At 44.6% G+C, this 18,284-nt stretch overlaps 1 protein-coding gene across 4 annotated transcripts in view; it reads right to left on the reverse strand.

Annotated features, from left to right (window-relative positions):
• Nucleotides 1-18,284, reverse strand: part of frmd6 (FERM domain containing 6) — a 159,300-nt gene that overhangs the window by 13,465 nt on the left and 127,551 nt on the right. For all 4 annotated transcript variants that reach the window (XM_041214657.1, XM_041214660.1, XM_041214659.1 and 1 more), the window contains 2 exons: nucleotides 15,640-15,975; nucleotides 4,148-4,279 (listed from right to left, as the gene is read on the reverse strand). In XM_041214657.1, the coding sequence (XP_041070591.1) occupies nucleotides 4,148-4,279; nucleotides 15,640-15,975 (468 nt within the window). The remainder of the gene's footprint in view (nucleotides 1-4,147; nucleotides 4,280-15,639; nucleotides 15,976-18,284) is intronic.

Genomic DNA, 18,284 nt, shown 5'->3' on the forward strand with positions numbered 1-18,284 from the left:
CACAGCAACAAGCATGGATTTCAGGAGCTCAGACTGAGCTTCCATTCGCTTCTCATTGAGATGCTGGTTGGCTTCTGCCTGTGCTGCAATGGAAACTGAAACACCTGCCATCAAGGCTTGGTCCACTAGTGTTGTTGGTCACCATTTCCGCACTGGAAAGGATGGGCTCCAAGCTCTCCAAGATGTCCCTTGCCAAGCCTGAGCTGTACTCCTCCATGCTCCTCGACAGTGACAGGAGGCTGTCTACCAAGCCTACCAATGCACCAAACATCACAATGTGGAAGTGCATCAACGTTCTCCTGGATACCACCCCATCAAAGTCCTCATGAGTGCTCTGCAGCAGAACCTTGCCCTCCGGTGAGCTGGCACACAAACTATCCTTTCCTCTTGCCCTGACTGCAGTCCGCTCATGCACAGTGACTCACTGCATGCTGATCCCCACTCTATTCAACTTTGTAAAATTCACACCATGCCAGTATCTGAGCTGGTCATTGCAAGTGTCCAATCACAAGCCACTTCTTCTTCAGAGGTCTGGTGTAGCGCTCTCGCCCTTCATGATGAGTCTGCATTGAAGTGGGATTTGAGATTGGACATAAGGCAGGGACATGTCTTCAACCTGAATATGCTTGGTGATCCCAGATGCAACGGCGTATTAACAGCCAGCCTCATGATGCAGGGAACAGTCTCCTCCACAGGACTTTGTTGATGCAGGTGTGCCTGTCACTTCCTGGTTCTTGACTGCTCCCTGTGGTTATGGGCCACTCTGGCCTTCAAGACAGAGGGAAGTGAGTGAGTGAGTGTGTTGCAATGTGTTCGGGCAATGTGCCTGACAAAGCTGAATAGCTGGAGCCATGTGGAAACTGCAAGAGATGAGTGTGAGACTGACCGCATTGGTACATATGTGAGAGTCAAGTGGAATATCTGAATGCTAGGTGTGAGTCCTGATTATTAATCAGTGAGTGATGTGGGTATGGTGCATTGAGTGGTGCGAGATGTTGGGGAGGGAGATGTCGTCTGAAGGTGCAGTTATTGACTTTGACCATCCATATGAGTTCATTGAACTTTTTGTGGCACTGCAGCCAGGTTCTCAGGGCCAGAAGCTGGACACTGACCTCCCTGGCCAACTGCTCCTATTCTCTCCTCGGCGTGTGTCTTGAGGGCCTTCTAGCCCTCTGTGGATACATGGCATCTCTCTTCCTTTCGCTTGCAGCCCATATGGCTCCCACACTGCATCTGAAAGCATGAGAGCCTTCTCTCTTGCCTGTTGCTCCATTTGCTGTGCTTCTCCTTGTAGCCAAGTCTTCCGGAGACAGTTGTAGCAGCTCCTGTTGTTTGAGTGCAGCAACAGAGAGGCAAGCTGTCTGTAAAAAGTCCAGGCATTGTACTAGTCATGTACACTGCTGGACCCTCTGTTGTACGTGCAGCCTGTCAGCAGCGCATTCTGCACTGAGGTATGCACTGGAATCATTTAGATTCGCAGGTAACAGAAAGTTTACACACTGCCTGCTTCAACGAGACTGGGAGCTGGATAATCGCACATGACAATTCCCATCCCTGAGAATGGGCATTATCGAATTTCTCTCCCCCATCCCCCACAATCCTGGTTCTTTTCCTATATATTTCCTGTTAGTCAAATGGTAAAGTATTTGTTCATACAACTAACTTTTGAAATTAAAAATCACCATAAAGCGATTTTTAATAACTTGCATTTGTATCTGACCTGATTAATTTGAAATATCTCAAATAACTTGTTTAATGAATTAGTTTTAAGTGCAATTACTCTAGGGTGGGCAAAATCCAGCAATGATGTAACAAATGGCAATGAGATGAACGGCCAGTTCATCTACTTGTTTTTTTTGGTAGCATTTGTTAAGGGAGGAATTGCTTGCTAGGAAACCATGAGAACTGCTTGTTCTTGAATAGAGCCGTGGAATTTTACTGTCCAATTGATCCACAGAAATAGTTAGCTGGGACCTTGGTTTAACGTTTAATCTAAGGATGGTATTGGCTCTGATTCATTTTGGCAGGAAAAACATGGAGAGACAGTATAAAATAAAGGGAGACCCTCTAAAGGAGGTCCAGAAACAGAGGGACCTCGATGTTAATAAAGCATATAGTATCTTAGGCTTTATTAATAGGGGCATTGAGTACAAGAGTAAGGAGGTCATGTTGAATTTGTATAAGACACTAGTTAGGCCTCATCCGGAGTACTGGTAACAGTTCTGAGCACCATACTTGAGGAAGGATGTGAAGGCATTGGAGAGAGTACAGAGGAAATTCACAAGAATGATTCCAGGGATGAAAAACTGTAGCTATGAGGATAGATTGGAGAGGGTGGTGCTCCTTTCTTTGGGGAAAAGAAGGCTGAGAGGACACTTGATAGAGGTATTCAAGATCCTGAAGGGTATGGACAGGGTAAATAGTGAGAAACTATTTCCACTCAAGAGAACATCAAGAACTAGGGGACACAGATTCAAAATAACTGGCAATAGGAGTAAATGTGATGTGAGGAGAAAAGTTTTCACACAGTGGGTGGTTGGAGTCTGGGGCAAACTTCCTGAAAGGGCAATGGAGGCAGGTTCAATCGAATATTCAAAAGGGAATTGGGTTGCTATCTGAAAAAAAAAGAATGTGCAAGGTTACAGGGCTAAGGTAGGAGAGCGGAATCAGGTGGAATGCTCTTTCAGAGAGCCAGTGCAGACTCGATGGGCCAAATGGTCTCCTTCTGCACTGTAAAGATACTGTGATACTTCAGCAGAATGCCCTTACACTCTTTTTTGCGCTGACAGGAATGCTAAAAAATAAGGTGTCAACAACAGCATTAAAACACTTGTGTGAGCGATACATTTTTAAATATGTATAATGTTTCAATAATCGATACAAAAGCAAAGTATTGTGGGAAATCTGAAATAAAAACAGAACATACTGGAAACATTCAGCAAGTTGGCAGCAACTTTGGAAAGAGTAAAAGAATTAATGTTTCACGTTGATGACCTTTCATCAGTTCTGACCAAAGGTCCTCGATCTGAAACATTAATGCTTTTAATAAGCTGTTTCATTATCATCTAAAAAAGTAGAACTCAAGAAAATAAAAATCTTATGAGAAATGGCATTTACTGCTTTTTTAGGAAAGTTCAAATAAAATTTTCATATATTCCCAGTTGCTTTTGACTCTATAGAATAAATTTAAAACTAAGAATGGTACCATACTATCGTCTGAAAAAAAAGGGGCAGCCCGTCCTTGGACAAATCATGATCAGCTCTCTAGTGTGGGAAGCTGCATTACCCAGGCAGGCTTACTAACAAAAAATTGATTTAAAGTTCCAGGGATTGGCAGCCTTTCCAAATATGTAATTTGAGGGAAATCTAACCAGTTGATGCAACACAGAAGCGCAATAGTCTAGAAATTCTTGGTGAGCTCCTATTGGACATATGGTGGCTGGGACTTCGACCTGTCAGTCTGCCCTAGTGCTGATCTCATCCCACATCCCAGCAACAGGGTCATTAGTACAAAGGGAGCAGGAACCTGTGCCACTTATGGCACCTCCTAGGCGTCCTGACACCTTATCATCCTGTGAGGAAGAGCAGGCGGGCCACTCTGGTCAAAAGGTAATATTTCTGCAATTATCTTTCTATTGTAACTTTCCTAAGAGAAACTGATTACTTTGGGATTGTTTCTACATCGGTAACTGGCATTGTGGGTCCCACTCATGCCTCTTGTACAGCAGTGTATGTTGGTGGTATGATATATGGACCTATAACAGGACTTCCAGTGAGGAACATTATTCTGCCAGTTCCCTTTATTACATTGATATTAGGACAGAGGGCATGTGATAGGGAAGACGGGTCTTCAACTGCCTACGACCCTCCGCCCCCAACCATGGTGGAATCTGCATCAGGACCAGAAAGGAGCAGATACCTGATAGAACCTGGTTCTGCCGGAATTTACCAAGGAATTTCAGGCCTGATGTTTTTCACATAAAACAACATTTCAATTAACAATAAAGTGATTGTTGATTCTTACATTAACTGTTTTCAGTGCATTTTTCAAACATATGACTAAATTGCTTATCCTTGAGTGTCTATATATAAGGTTTTCTGTATTGTTTCAAAACGCCCTGGGAGATATTCTCCCACGACTGCTCACCAGCATGTCCGTTCAGTTGCCGTGACATCAGCATCTCCTCGGTGATGTGAATACACATGTCGGGACTGACCTCTGGAGCCAGTTCATGCACTTGCTCCAAGTCCTTTGGATCATCAACCAGCATTTCTATTTCTAGGAAGAAACAATACACTTAGCTCTAACAGAATTTAGAAGCTTCATTTTGCAACCTTATAATTTCTATGAAATTGGGAGAATGAGAAAGCATTTTTCCAACCAAGGGCAGTTAAGTTGACTCAGTCCTGTACTGTAAATTACAGCCATTCTCCTAAATTCCAGACATATCAAGCTGAAATTAACAAATCCAAACTTGCCAGAAATAAATGATCTACATTACCTGAAGTAACATTATCCAATGATTTTGCATATTATTAGTGTCGGTTCATTTATTTCATAGATTGGGAGAGTGGCTATTTGATTGGCAGAGCACTTGTGAATAATCATTCTAAAACTTTCCTTCCTCTTTCCTTGTGAGGCAAAGGTTTGTCACCTACTTATTACCTCATGGTGTCTGCCTGGCCAAGTAGAAACCATGTATAGAATTGTTGCTCTAAGTCTAGTCCTGTAACTCTTGGTCAATAACTCAGTGTTAATATGTTATCAGTTTTATGATACAACTTTTCTTTGTAAACATACGAACATACAAACTGGGAGGAGTAGGCCACTTGGCCCTTTGAGCCTGCTCTGCCATTCAATAAGATCATGGCTGATCTGACTGTAACCTCCCGCCTGCCTCCGGTAACCCTTCACCCCCTTGTTTATCAAGAATGCATCTTTGTCTGCCTTGAAAACATTCAAAGACTGTGCTTCCACTGCCTTTTGAGGGAGGGAGTTCCAAAGATTCACTACCCTCTGAGAGAAAAAAATTTCTTCTCATCTCTGTCTTAAATGGGCGACTCCTTATTTTTAAACAGTGACCCCTAGCTCTAAATTCTCCCACATTCTCTCCACATCCACCCTGTCAAGGCCACTCTGGATCTTATATGTTTCAATCAAGTCACCTCTTACTCTTCTAAACTCCAGTGAATACAAACCTAACCTGTCCAACGTTTCCTGATAAGGTAACCTGTCCATTCATGGTATTAGTTGAGTAAACCTTCTCTGAACTGCTTCTAAGGCATTTATATCCTTCCTTAAATAAGGATACCAATACTGTACACAGTACTCCAGATATGGTCTTAACAGTGTCTTGTACAATTGAAGCATAACCTCCCTATTTTTGTATTCAATTCCCCTCGCAATGAATAATACCATTCTATTAGCTTTTCTAATTACCTGCTGTACTTGCATACTAAATTTTTGTGATTCAAGCACTAGGACACCCAGATCCCCCTGAACCTCAGAGCTCTGGCAATCTCTCACCATTTAAATAATATGCTTTTTAAAATTTTCCTGCCAAAATGGACAATTTCACATTTCCCCACATTCAGTCATATTTTGATGCAACGGTTATGTATAATACAATATTTTTCATTTTCTAGTAGTATTCAACCATTTCTTCAAATATTATAGAAAATAGCAGTTGCTAGACATATTACACAAGGATCTATGCAATTCCTGAATGACCTGGAGATGATACATTGAAAATTATAGCCTTCACTCAGCTGGGTCTTCAGCCTTGAAAAGACATGTCTCAGATTATCCCACAGAGGTATACCACATATTTAATGGGATGAAGTTAACCTGTGGCTATATTTTCAAATATATCATCAAGCCAACAGGACAAAGTGGTTATGAGTGCCAAGTTAACAGCAAATGAAATTAAGCTTTTCTTTGCACAGAGGATGATCAACTGCTAGAATAAGCTACCATGAGGGACAATTGAAGCCAATCTCATTAGGGAAACAACTCATTAAGAAAAGAAAATCAGTTAGATGATAAAAAAAGACGATGGTGTTGGTATTCTGGAAATATAAGGTCAAATTGGTTGAAGGGCCTTCATCTGAATTGTAAATCATGACCTGCATCCATTTTGGTAAAGTGGTTGTATTTCATCTGCAGTTTCCTTTGGGTTTATTTTCTTAAGTCTACATTTTTTCGATAGTACTGTCTAGTATTATGAAGTAACATGGACAGGTTTTCAAAGGTTTCTTATTCTTTTAAGGATTTTATAACTTTGCTGTATATCAGTACAATCTTCACGTTTTCAGTACGTTCATTACAAAATGAATGCACTGTATTTCCAGTAAAAATGTGCTGCAAATAGGGACATGCTTGATCTGTTCTGTAAAATCCAGACTAAAGCCTTGATCTTGGCAGGGGTGGGTTATGGATAGGAAACCTGGAAGTCTGGGTTTCACCACATGCAAAACTCCACAGTGTGCATACGTGTGCCAGGATTCCCGCCCTGAAGTCAGCCTGATTGTCAGGTTTTGGTTTCCAGTTGGGCGAGGAGCACACTGCAGGCCGCAGCCCTAGCTGGGGAATCTACAGCTGCTATTGACAGGGTTTGTGATGGGGGGATGGGCGGGGTTCCAATCCCTGATCTCAGGTGGAAGAGGGAGTGAGCTGGGGGGGGAGGGGGAGGTGGCAAGGAAGGCCAATTCAAGGCAAGCTTGCGGGACCAGGGAGAAGCAGTCCTGTATCTCCCCTCAGCTGTCAGGTTTCTTGAGGCTTGGCAAACATGGCAGTTAAACCTGAAAAACAAGTTAAACCTGAGGCCGTCAGCCTCATTAATATTTAAATGACCAATCTGCCTCCTGTCACTGGTTAGGCGCCTGGCTCTTGTTCCACCTCCAGCAATGGGCGGGACAAGGTTAAGTTTGAGGTTTTTAAAGTTTCATCATCTCATATAACCTCAACCTAATGGTTTTAGGGGTTAAAGTTCACCTATTTCTGTGTGCATCCTAGAAACTAAAAACCAACTAATTGATAAAACAATTTATCCCATGTTTTAGGATTTGATCAACCTTTTTATTTTTTTAAAATTATTGTAGATTTTGAACTATCAGTCCAAAAGTGAGGCTGACTAAGAGTTATTTTATTGATTAGTGTAGATGGAAGCCCGACCTTCAAAGCGCAGGATCCTGCGACGAGGGGCTTATCTTATGAAGAAAGATTGAACAGGTTGGGCTGACACCCATTGGAGTTTCAAAGAATGAGAGATGATCTTATTGAAACGTATAAGATCCTGAGGGGACTTGACAGGGTAGATACAGGGAGGATATTTCCACTTGTGGGAGAGACTAGAACCAGGGGACACAGTTTAAGAATGAGAGGTCTACCATTTAGGAATGGAGATGAGGAGAATTCTTTCCTCTCAGAGGGTCATTTTCTGTGGAATTCTCTTCCCCAGAAAGCAGTGGAGGCAGGGTCATTGAATTTATTAAAAGGAGGAGTTAGACAGATTTTTGATAACCAAGGGGGGGTGGGGGCAGACAGGAAAGGAGATGAGACCACAACTAGAGCCATAATCTTATTGAATGGCAGAGCAGACTTGAAGTGCTGAATGGCCTATTCCTGCTCCTAAGTCTTATGTTCCTATGCTGAAAATGATAAAGAAGTTGAGGTCAATCAAGGGATACCGATAAGGCAACAGCAAGATTCGGTTTCAAAGAGTGAGAGGGAAGTAATAATATGGAGACAAATTTTTAGATGACCTAATTGCCATGAGGGTGATTGTCTCAAAATAGAGTTTGTTAGACTGCTTTTCTTGTCTATGAAGTTTCAATGATGTCATCAGCTTGAACTCTGTCCTGTGTTCCAACAGTGGTCGCCCTGCCAGAGGTAGCAAAGTGTGCATTATGGCGTGAGTAATCAGAGACTGTTCCCTCAGCAACAACAACAGTTTGCATTTGTATACCACCTTTAATGCAGGAAAACATTCAACTGGCTTCAAAAAAACCACAATCAGACAGAGAAATGATGCTGAGCCACAGAGACAAGATGGTGGGCGGGATGACTAAATGTTTAGCCAAAATGGTAAAGCTTCATGGAGAGTCTTACGAGGAGAGATAGATGGAGAGGCAGAACAGTTTAGGGAGAGAATTCCAGAGCTTTGAGCCTAGATGGCTAAAGGCACAGCCACCATTGGTGGAGTGAAGGGAATTAATGGGTCAAAGGCTAAAGTTGAAGGGCGGAATTTTCTGTGACCACTGGCGTTGGGAGTCATGGCGAGCGTGAGCGGGCAATTTGGTGGAAAGGCCAAAAGTCAGCTTCACGCCGTCATGAAACACATTTATAATTGTCCGCTCCACACGTCAATGGCAGGCCACATTTCCCACCGCTGCACGTCAGGAACTTCATTGGAATATATCTGCATATCAGTGTAAGCATATCCAGCTTGAAGGAATCATCCCCCCCCCCCACACTGATTGCACACTGATGTGATTCACAACAGCATTTATAAGGCGTTCAGCTAGTGAGCTGCACTTTGACAGGAACTCAGAAATGAGTGCACAGTAATGTTGTGCAGCGCTCACGAGGGTCGCCTGTTGAAACTCAAGGTTGAGGCACTGCGCATTCAGGAGAGGACACAGGCAAGTCACTATTTCCCGGCTGGCTGGCAATGCAGTGCCGGGGCAAGGGCTGCTCTGCGGCTGAGGCGAGTTTGGGGGGGGTGGTGTGTGTCACGCATTAGGGAAACCTTGTATAAAGTGACCATACCTCTGCAGCCAAGACAGTTCAGATGCAGCCATATTGACATGCTTGGAGTCGGGCTTCTAGCTTGAGCAACACTTAGGCCTGAAAGCGCCACCAAATGCTCCAGAGCTCTTCACTCCTTGGGCACAGACTGCAAACTAATGAGCAGTTTAGTGGGCTGCAGGAAGTTGGACAACCAAGCACATTGTACAATCTCCTTGCTAAAGCTGACCAGGGAGCCGTCACTGGGGGAGGCGCTCACAGCCCCTTGCAATGTCATCATCCCGGTTTGGATCAGTCTCCCTCATGGTTTGAGCTAACAGCACAGCCTTGCAGTGTGGGTTAGGAGAATACCTGTGCCTGAGCTGAGAGCACAACATGCAGTCCAATGGGCAAAGCTACCGCCAATCGGTCAAGTGGAGTGGAGCGGAGGTGGGTGGGGTTTCGGGCAGCCATGTAGCGCACTAAACTCTGGCCATCTAAGTGGTTGCCAGCACACTCTGGGATACATTAAGGGGCCTTCAGACTTAACTAAGAGAGGATCTTAGAACATCTAAGCTAATCCATGCGTCTCTCTCTTTCATCCTGCGAGAGGAGAACATCAGGGGTATGGACCCTGGTGACCTAGCTGTATGCCTCATGACTTACTGAGTGCAGAGACTGACTGAGGCACTTGGCTGCGCAGAGGAAGGAGCAGGACCCTCAGGAAGAAGGGAAAACTGGGATTCCCGCTTACGCCACTGAAGAGCCATAGCGAGCAATTGATAGTCAATGCCTAGCTAGACCCAGGGTCTATAGACACCACTTTCATTCCTGCAGTTGATCGAGAACCAATGTTGCCAAAGGCTGCACACGTCAGAGAACTGGTCAGTCACATCTGCCATCTGTGCAAGATTTGGTGCCATGGGGACATGGAGGGCATCCACTGCCAGTGGCCGTAAAAGTGACTGCAGCGCTCAATTTTTATGCTAGTGTGGCTCCTTTAAAGGGCTCCACAAGTGACCTCAATGGGATATCGCAAGCTTCCACCCACAAATGCATCCATGAGGTCATGGATGCCATCTTCACAAAGGCACACAACTTAGTGCATTTCGTGCAGGACCTGGAAAGCCAGGGTGCAAGAGTGATTGGATTTGTCCGGATCTCTGGATTCCCACTGGTGCAGTGTGCCATCGACTGCACTCACGTGGCGCTCAGATCTCCATGGCAACAAGCGGTCAACTATTTAAATTGCAATCACTGAATGTTCAGCTGATGTGCGACCACCACAGACACATCCTGCAGGTCTGCACAGGGTTCCCAGGGAGTGTCCACGATTTCTACATCTTTAGCAGGTCTCAGATGCCTGGTGTCTTCCAGGGTCCACAAAGACTGCAGGGATGGCCCCTCAGGGACAAGGGCTACCCACAGAGGACATGGCTGATGACACCCATGCAGTGGCATCAGACTGCAGCAGAGAGAAGGTAGAATAAGGCTTATGGTGCAAATCGCATTTTCATGGAACAAACCATCGAGATGCTGAAAATGAGGTTCCGGTGCCTGGACTGGTGTGGTGGAGCCCAGCAATATAGTCCACAGAGGGTGTCACACATCGTTGTCGCCTGCTGTGCCCTTTACAACCTGAGCTGCAACGGGGAGAGGAGCTGGCTGAGGAGATGGAAGAGCTGCACGTCTCCTCCAATGAGGAGGATGTTGAGGGGAATGAGGGTGAGGAGGTCCTTGAAGGTGAGGATGCTGGCAATGAGGACATCGCACTGGTGAAATGAGGCACGCACACTCAAGAGGCCCTCATAGCTGCTAGATTTGTGGAGGATGATAATGACATGCAGTGAGGAGACCCTATAGATCCTCACATTGCTTCTATGAACATTCGTCTATAGTCTGGCTAATGGCAGTGCACTTACCCTCTGTGAAAAGGCTTCTGTCACGGAGATGCAGCAGAAGCCCTAATAGGCACTCGATTCCAGGAGCATGATGATGACATGCAGTGAGGACACTCCATGGATTTTCACATAGCCTGTGAGAATGTCTGACCCCTGTCTGGCTGAGGGCAGCTCGCTTGCTCTTTGTGATCAGGGTCATATCATGGAGATGCAGCCGTGAAACTTTAAATGCAAGTGATCCTTTGTCAACCTTCAGCACCTGACCCCTTCAGGAACACTGCATCACAGGTCAAAGATGAAGAGATGGGGGTCAGCCCCACGTTAAAGGTGCTGAGATCACACAGAGAGAATGATGGAACTCTGTGATGCCTGCCCACGACATTCTGGCAGCAATGACAAGCACCATCGAGGTGCAGGCATCAGTAATGTGTCCATTGAGTGTGAAGCTGAACCATCACTTTGGTCTGAAGGTTAGTTACCAAACAGGGAAGAGGTCCTGGACTGAGCCACCTGCCTTTACCTTGTGCTGGTTTCACATCTGAGTGACATGAACACTGGTCATTGTAACAAGGACCATAGGCAAGGAGACATTCTTGGGAGTTTATTTACAATAGTGAACATTATGTACATATGATTAACACCCATGCCCAGGCTGTGCAACCATATCTCTTAACCTTCCTAATCCTGCCACTACACTTTAATGTTCCTTCGACATCCACAGCGGAGGTGGAGGAAGCCTGCTGACTGCTGCGTCCTGTCTGTGATGACCTTGATGGGTGTCCTCTGGGGGGGCCAAGACCTGGAGGGCCCCTGCCTGCTTTTGGGGTCCTGCCGTGGCAGTGGTACCCTCCTCGGCCTATGGAGCTGGAGCTGCTGGGGGTCACAGGAAGAGGGGATTCGGAATGGCCAGTCGATCCCAGAGTCACCTGGGTGGATGGCTCCAGGTGGTATACCTGCTGATCCTCCTCCAGAGGGTCTCTGGCTGACACCTTGAGGAGAAGGGGAAGTTGGAGTGAGATCGAGCTGCCCCACACTCCTCTCTCGTATTGACACTGTTGGAGGCCAACTATGACATCAACGATGGAGTTCAGCCCAAGCAGCAGCAATGTCCTGGACCTCCATTGCGGCCAGCATCCTGTCAATGTTGACCTCAGTGCATTGACACGCCAGCACTATCACCTCAGATAGAAGGCAGACGGATTCCTCCATTGTGCCTTGCAATCTGAGGAGTGCAACGAACATCCCTTCCTGATGTTCCCGAACTTGCCTTTACAGCTTCTGCAACTATGGTATGACCAAGTCCAGAGCCTTGTCATCTGACCCGGGTTCAGCAGATTTCTGGCCTCCAGCAGTCCTCCGAATGCCAGAAACTTGGAAAATCCCTGCCACTGCCTGCTGTGGATTAGACAGTGTGTGATGTGCTCACCAGATTGTGACCTGGAGGCTATTCCAGAACTAGGTCCGATTGAGGTGCATGTCACTGCACTGGTGGAGGGTGTGAGTGAGCACTGTGGCGGGTCTTCAGCAGATTCCTCTTCAAAGGTGTCTTCAGGATTTGAGTTGAGGGCCTGTGTTGAGAATTCCCTCAGCTGTTTCCCAGATGTGCCTGCAAAAGCAAGGAGTGATTTTTAGTGTATAGCAGCGGAATATGAAAGAGGACACATCGCTCACAGCATGGTTGACTGATGGATGTTGTGTTGCTGGATCTTCACTTGGTAGAGCACCACCAACCTCACCGTCAGCGCAAGAATGGTCCGGATCCTCGCCAGCCAGCTGGATGACTCTATTTTCAAAGTTTATGAGGACCTTGATTTCAGGCATTCCTCAACCAGTCTATGACCTCTCTCTTTTGTTTCGCGCCAGCTTGCCCTGCAGACAGTTGGAGACAGTGTAAGCAGGATGCCTACCAGGCCAGATAATAAGTATGCCTGGCATGTGTGGGTGGTGAGTGTTCCCATGGATGGGATGAGGACAATGATGGTGAGTATAAATGAATGGTGATGTCCCTTGAACCGACAGTGAGTGAGGGTGCTGTGGACATATGATGAGTTTATGAGTTTGTGAGTTGAGAGTGATATGACGCATGACTTACCCTGGGGGAACAGAGATCATCATTCATCCTCTTGTGGCATTGGGTGGCTGTCCTTTTTTATAGGGTGTTGGCACTGACCATTGCTGCCACCGCCTCCCAAGCCGGATTGGTGATGTTGCTACTCCTCCTGTGGCTAGAGCATGGGTAGTGGACATCACAGTGGGCCTCCACGGTGTCCAAAAGGATGCGTCCAGGGATGCGTCACTGAATCAGGAGCTGTAGTGTTCTTGGCTTTTGGGGCCATGTCTTCTGTGTAGCAGTCCTGGGCTGGAAGCACTGAGAGATGTGTGCATGGCTGCATTTTAAATATGGCACTAGGTGTGAGGAAGCAGCGAGGTGATGGCATGGTGGGCGAATGAGAGACCACCCCCCGCCATCAAAACAGCGTGTTTCCTGGGAATGTATGATTAATGAGGTGGGATTGGGATGATACGGCGTGAAAAGCCGCCATTACGGCCTGCAGATAAAATGTTCTTTTTCCCGCCTGCTACCACACTTAGCAAATCTGGGATGATTCCGCCCATAGAGTTTGTCTTGCTGGAGGAGATTATAGAGATAGGTATAGGTAAGGCCATGAAGTGATCCGAACACTAGGATGAGAATTTTAATTTGGAGGCATTGAGGAACCGGGAGCCTGTGTAAGTCAGTGAGGCAGAGGGGGTGATGCGTGGGCAGGATTTAGTGTAGGTTAGGACAGCGGAGCTTTTGGATCAGCTTAAGTTTATGGTGGGTGAAGGATGAAACCCAGTCAGGGGAACAATAGTGAAGTAAGTCCTATTTTCCATTCCAGACTCAGTGTCCATTTTCTCGGCAACTATTTGTGTAGCATTTTGGAATATTCTTCATATTTAAAGCACTATATAAATGCAAGTTAGAGACAGCAAGTCATTTAAAAACATAATATGAAAGTGCAGATCACAGTTTTCAGCCCAGTTCTGTACCTTTTGATTTTCTTTTTCCCTGCTGATTCAAGTTAAGAGTTTTGTTTGGCAACTGCTCATTGTCTCTTTGTCCTTGCAACCCCATTAGGAGTTAAAGAAGAAGGAACTTGCCTTTATATAGCTTCTTTTAACGCCCAGAAATTCAGCAGTCAATTAGCGCACAGCAATGTTCGACAATGAGATAAATGACCAGATAATCTGCTTCATGATGGTTGATGGATAAGTATTGGTAAGGACACCAGGCCAACTCCTTTGATGCCAATGTTTATGTCTCTAGAGTCAATGCTTTGGCTCAGAGGTGAGAGTGTTACCAATGAACTAAGGCTGACCCATTAGTGTCACAATGGGTTTCCCGAAGAAAATCCCCTTACATTGGAGATATTTTGAAAGGAAAAAGACCAACAGATGGTAGGGCAGGTTGTGTTCTGTGCCCACTTGCCAATACTCTCACATTCACATGTATACACAGATGTCACTTTGGCAGAGCTCCAGCTCCCAAGGGAGGCCACGACAGCACACCCCAATAACGCAAATATAATACATGAACTCCTAACTAATGGCCCAGTGTTTCAGGTTTTAGGTAGTAATATATTTTAAGGTGATCAGCAACCAGCAGAAACTTAATTGGCCACACCAGAGGTGCCATCAATCATATCGAAAGACACTGGAACACTTACCCAGCAGTGACCATGGGGAATTGTCTCCATAATCTCAAGCTAAACAGCGAACCAAATATAGAGCTATGCTATTTGCTGCAAAGACACCTATAGCCAACACAGCTGATAAAACGGCACAACCATAACAGCAACAGTCAGCTAAGTCCTCACTCCTGCCCTTGCCTTTCTTACGACACGCTGAAATGCTGATTTATGGGGATGATGCCATTTGGTTGAGAATAGATCACCCACCTTACAATCACCTCAAGCAGCCCTGCTTCATCAGCCTCCAAGCAGAGAGTTGGAAACTCTGCCACTTGCCTATTGACACTGATTCATGCCTCCACTTTGGGTTTTCTTTCTCTTCACTTTTGTCTGTCACTTCCTGGCTCCAATCTTGGCAATTATTGGTGTGAAATGCCTTTGAAGCCTTTCCAAAAGCTAGAAGAACTTTTGCTCCCTTATTCAGTCCTTTCGCTTTAGGTGGCCACATTATTTTCTATTTCACTTCTGGTCCCACCATTAAGTTGTCTCCCTGCACATGCCTGGAACTATGAATAAGAATAGTGATGGGCTAATCATTGAAAAATACTTGCAATCAGCATCTTACACAGCAGGTCAGCTTTGCAAAGATTTTATCTGTTTGTGAGTAATGGTATTGGGAGATCTATCCAATTGTGTTTTGAGAACAATTGTTTATACCACACAAGTATGTTATAAAATGCTTACAAATTTATTCTTTAAAAAAAATGAATTGTTGTAAAAAAAATGTAACTTCAGAAACTGTGTTTGATGGGAAACAGTCCTCAAGGTCCAATTTAATAATGACTCTCTGACCCTCCACCACCCCCATGATATCCAATGGGAGTATATGCTTAAGGCTGATTCCATCAATGGCCTTTCCAACCCTCCCCCTACTTCCTTCAGTAACAAAAACATTTCAGAACAAATATCTGCCGATCAACCTTGATCAGTAAAGTCACTAGTTCCATAGTTTGTTCAAAGATCAATGAAGCAAAAGATGTTGTCCTTTCCTGGAAAACTCTCTCTTTGAGACGTGCTCTGTAAGCAGAACTGAATACGTCACAACACTCCTGTCACGTAAGAATCTTACAAAAGGCAAAACTGTTGGAAATTCTTATTGCTTCCATTCTCAGAACCAAAATGCTCGGCATGCAAAAGGAGCCGTTATGTCTGTTGATTTATTCTACTTGTTAGTCAATTTTTTTTTTTGCAGTGACTTTGTTAGGCTTTATGACAGTAATAACAAGTAAATGAAGCGGATGCAATGGTAGCTTGCAGCACTATCCAGTTGGATTACCATCATCCTGTGAGTCATCCTCTATTCTGTCTTTCCCACCGCTCTCAACGCCCGAGGTGTGAGAGCTCCCATGGCTGGTCATTGAGTTGCAGGATTTGAGTTTTCTGTGAAGGATGTTTCCAGTGAAACTGTCCTCTGGTCCAAGGTCCCTTTGTTTGGTGTCTGCCTCGATGCCTGAAGTGTGGGAGCTGCTGTGACTTGCTGTGGAGTGCCTGGAGAGACGTTTATGCTTCATGCTGCCTGCACTGCTGCCACTTGCTCGGGATCGTTTTTCTAATTGCTCAATATCCAATTCCATGGTGTCACTGATATAAGATTCTCTGTACTGTTTTTTCTCTTCAGGAAAGAAAGAGATTAATTACTAATATTGGAGTGTTCAATTAGAAGACATCCATTAAATAAAATTCAATGTACTGGCATATATTCCTTAAAAGTGTCCAAACACCATGTATACAGCAACTTCAAAGTTAAACTTACATAAAAGTAAGATTATATTGATAATATTAAACCTGTGAGTGTATATAACTGTAATCCAATCGAGGTGTTCAGAGAGTATGCAATATAAAATTAACTTCTCTGAAAATCTCTTTAGGAAAATCTGCTAAAAGTAATGTAAAGATACTCTTTATTTAGCTAACTGACAGTGATGATGGGGCCTGCAAATTAAATATGTGCATATACTTAGATTGCAAAATTTCAGTTCATTTTCACAGCTCTGAACAAAAGCATCAAAAACAGGCGGGTTTGGACCTGGTGAGGGGGTTTATAGTATTAAAAGTCTAAATCCAACTCCAACCCACTTGCAATCTGCCCACTTTTGATTTTACCAGAACCCGGAGAGGGGGCAGGAAACCAACCCACTCCAAGGAAATGGGCTGGTGCATTAACTGTTATAATAAATCAATAACTTATATATATACATAATCACCATTTGAAATTTAATGCTGGACGGCCAAGTTTCCTGGGCCTTAGGACTCGGGATCTCTGCCAGCCAAAGCCAGGCAAGGGACTGCTAGATCAGAATGCATAGGCTGTTGCACCTGTTAGATAAAGGGTGCCTGCCTGACCAACCCCCACAATATCCCCTGATCTCCCTCACCACTGAGGCCTTCAGTCATCCCTATGGATTCTACCCATCAAGGCTTCCTGTATTTTGCTCCATTGAGGCCTCTGACCTCCACCACCCCTCTGAGACCTCCCGCCTCAGACCCTGGAGGCCTCTGATCCACTCCGAACCCCCATCATGCCGTGGCCTTCGACCTCGCCTCCCAAGACCTCCAACACCCTGTCTCATTGGACCCCAGGAACGGACACCTCCCTGGATCAGAATCCCTTGGATCGCCCCTCCCAATCCCAAAATCTACCTACCCCTCCCCAACATCCCACAAGTTGGGTTACAGACCTACATGGCCCTCCTCGGACCAGAAGCCAAGTTTGTCAATCAGGTTGGCTTCCGGGCAGGGAATCTGTTAGCGACGTCACATGCATGCGGTGGTATTAAAGTTCTGTAGTGTGCGGGAATCCCCAGGCCGGCTCCCTGCACTCTACCCCCGTTTCTGGTGGGTCAAGCAGGCTGAAGCTCTCCCCGTAAACTTCAAGGTTTATGGGATAAATAAAGGCCTTCAAGTAAATCCTTTAACCATTAAAATTTTGCATTAAAATGTGCAAAAGGTAATTCAATGGACAAATGTAATCTTGGTCCTTGTAAATTATGTAATTTATCTACGTTTTAGATTTGAATGTCGGAGAAGCAAAAATTGAATGAAAATCATTTTTGGAAAGCATTTTGGAAGAATTCTGGGAACCCAGTGGACAGATGGTGCAGCCAGAGTGATGATCTTAACCTAAACTATTTCCATTATAACTGTGGAAATAAGAATTAATAACAGAAAAATGTGGCACAAAAAGCGTGATTGAAAACCAATGTGGACTGATGCCGATGTAGGATTTTAATACATTATACTTACACATATATCCTAAAATTTCTCTCAATCATTTGAATTGCTCCCTACTTCCAATATTTAATCAAATTTTCAACCATAATATCATGGGCCTTGCTGTGCTGTTTGAAATAAGCTGGCATGGAGATGTTTCTGATTAAGCAGCTCAAGTTACTGCATAGCTCTCATTAGGCCACCAAAGATGGCATCATTGCTCTAGGGAAGAGAACCATGCCATCCATTACAATCTCCCTGTGTCATGAAGGTATAATACTTTTCATTATATTTTTCTGGTTTATCGTAAAGTAGGCTTTTGGGGGCTTTCTGCCTGTGTGTGTGATTTAATTACATTTTGTAACCAAGCAGACTGCAAGTTGAATTTACCAAAAGAAGCAAGGTGTAGAAGCATCTTTAATATGCTAATGAATAAATATGGTTGGGGTCTTAGCATGTAAGGTGTAAAGGGAAATTGTATTTTTAGATAGATGAAGGGGGATTTGAATTTCACAGGTTAATGAGAATAGCAGCAACATGAGCAGATTTATATTATGATAAAGGTAAAAGTTCCAAAGACATATGGAAACAGTGGAATTTACATATTAAAAAGGGTGAAACATATATAAAAGAGAATGAGGATATGTGTCAGGAGAAGGCATTGTAAGACCTAACATGAGTGTTTGAAGCCTCCAGTATTTGTGTGCTGTC

The sequence above is a fragment of the Carcharodon carcharias genome, chromosome 20 (genome assembly GCF_017639515.1).
Source record: "Carcharodon carcharias isolate sCarCar2 chromosome 20, sCarCar2.pri, whole genome shotgun sequence".
Taxonomy (NCBI): domain Eukaryota; kingdom Metazoa; phylum Chordata; class Chondrichthyes; order Lamniformes; family Lamnidae; genus Carcharodon; species Carcharodon carcharias.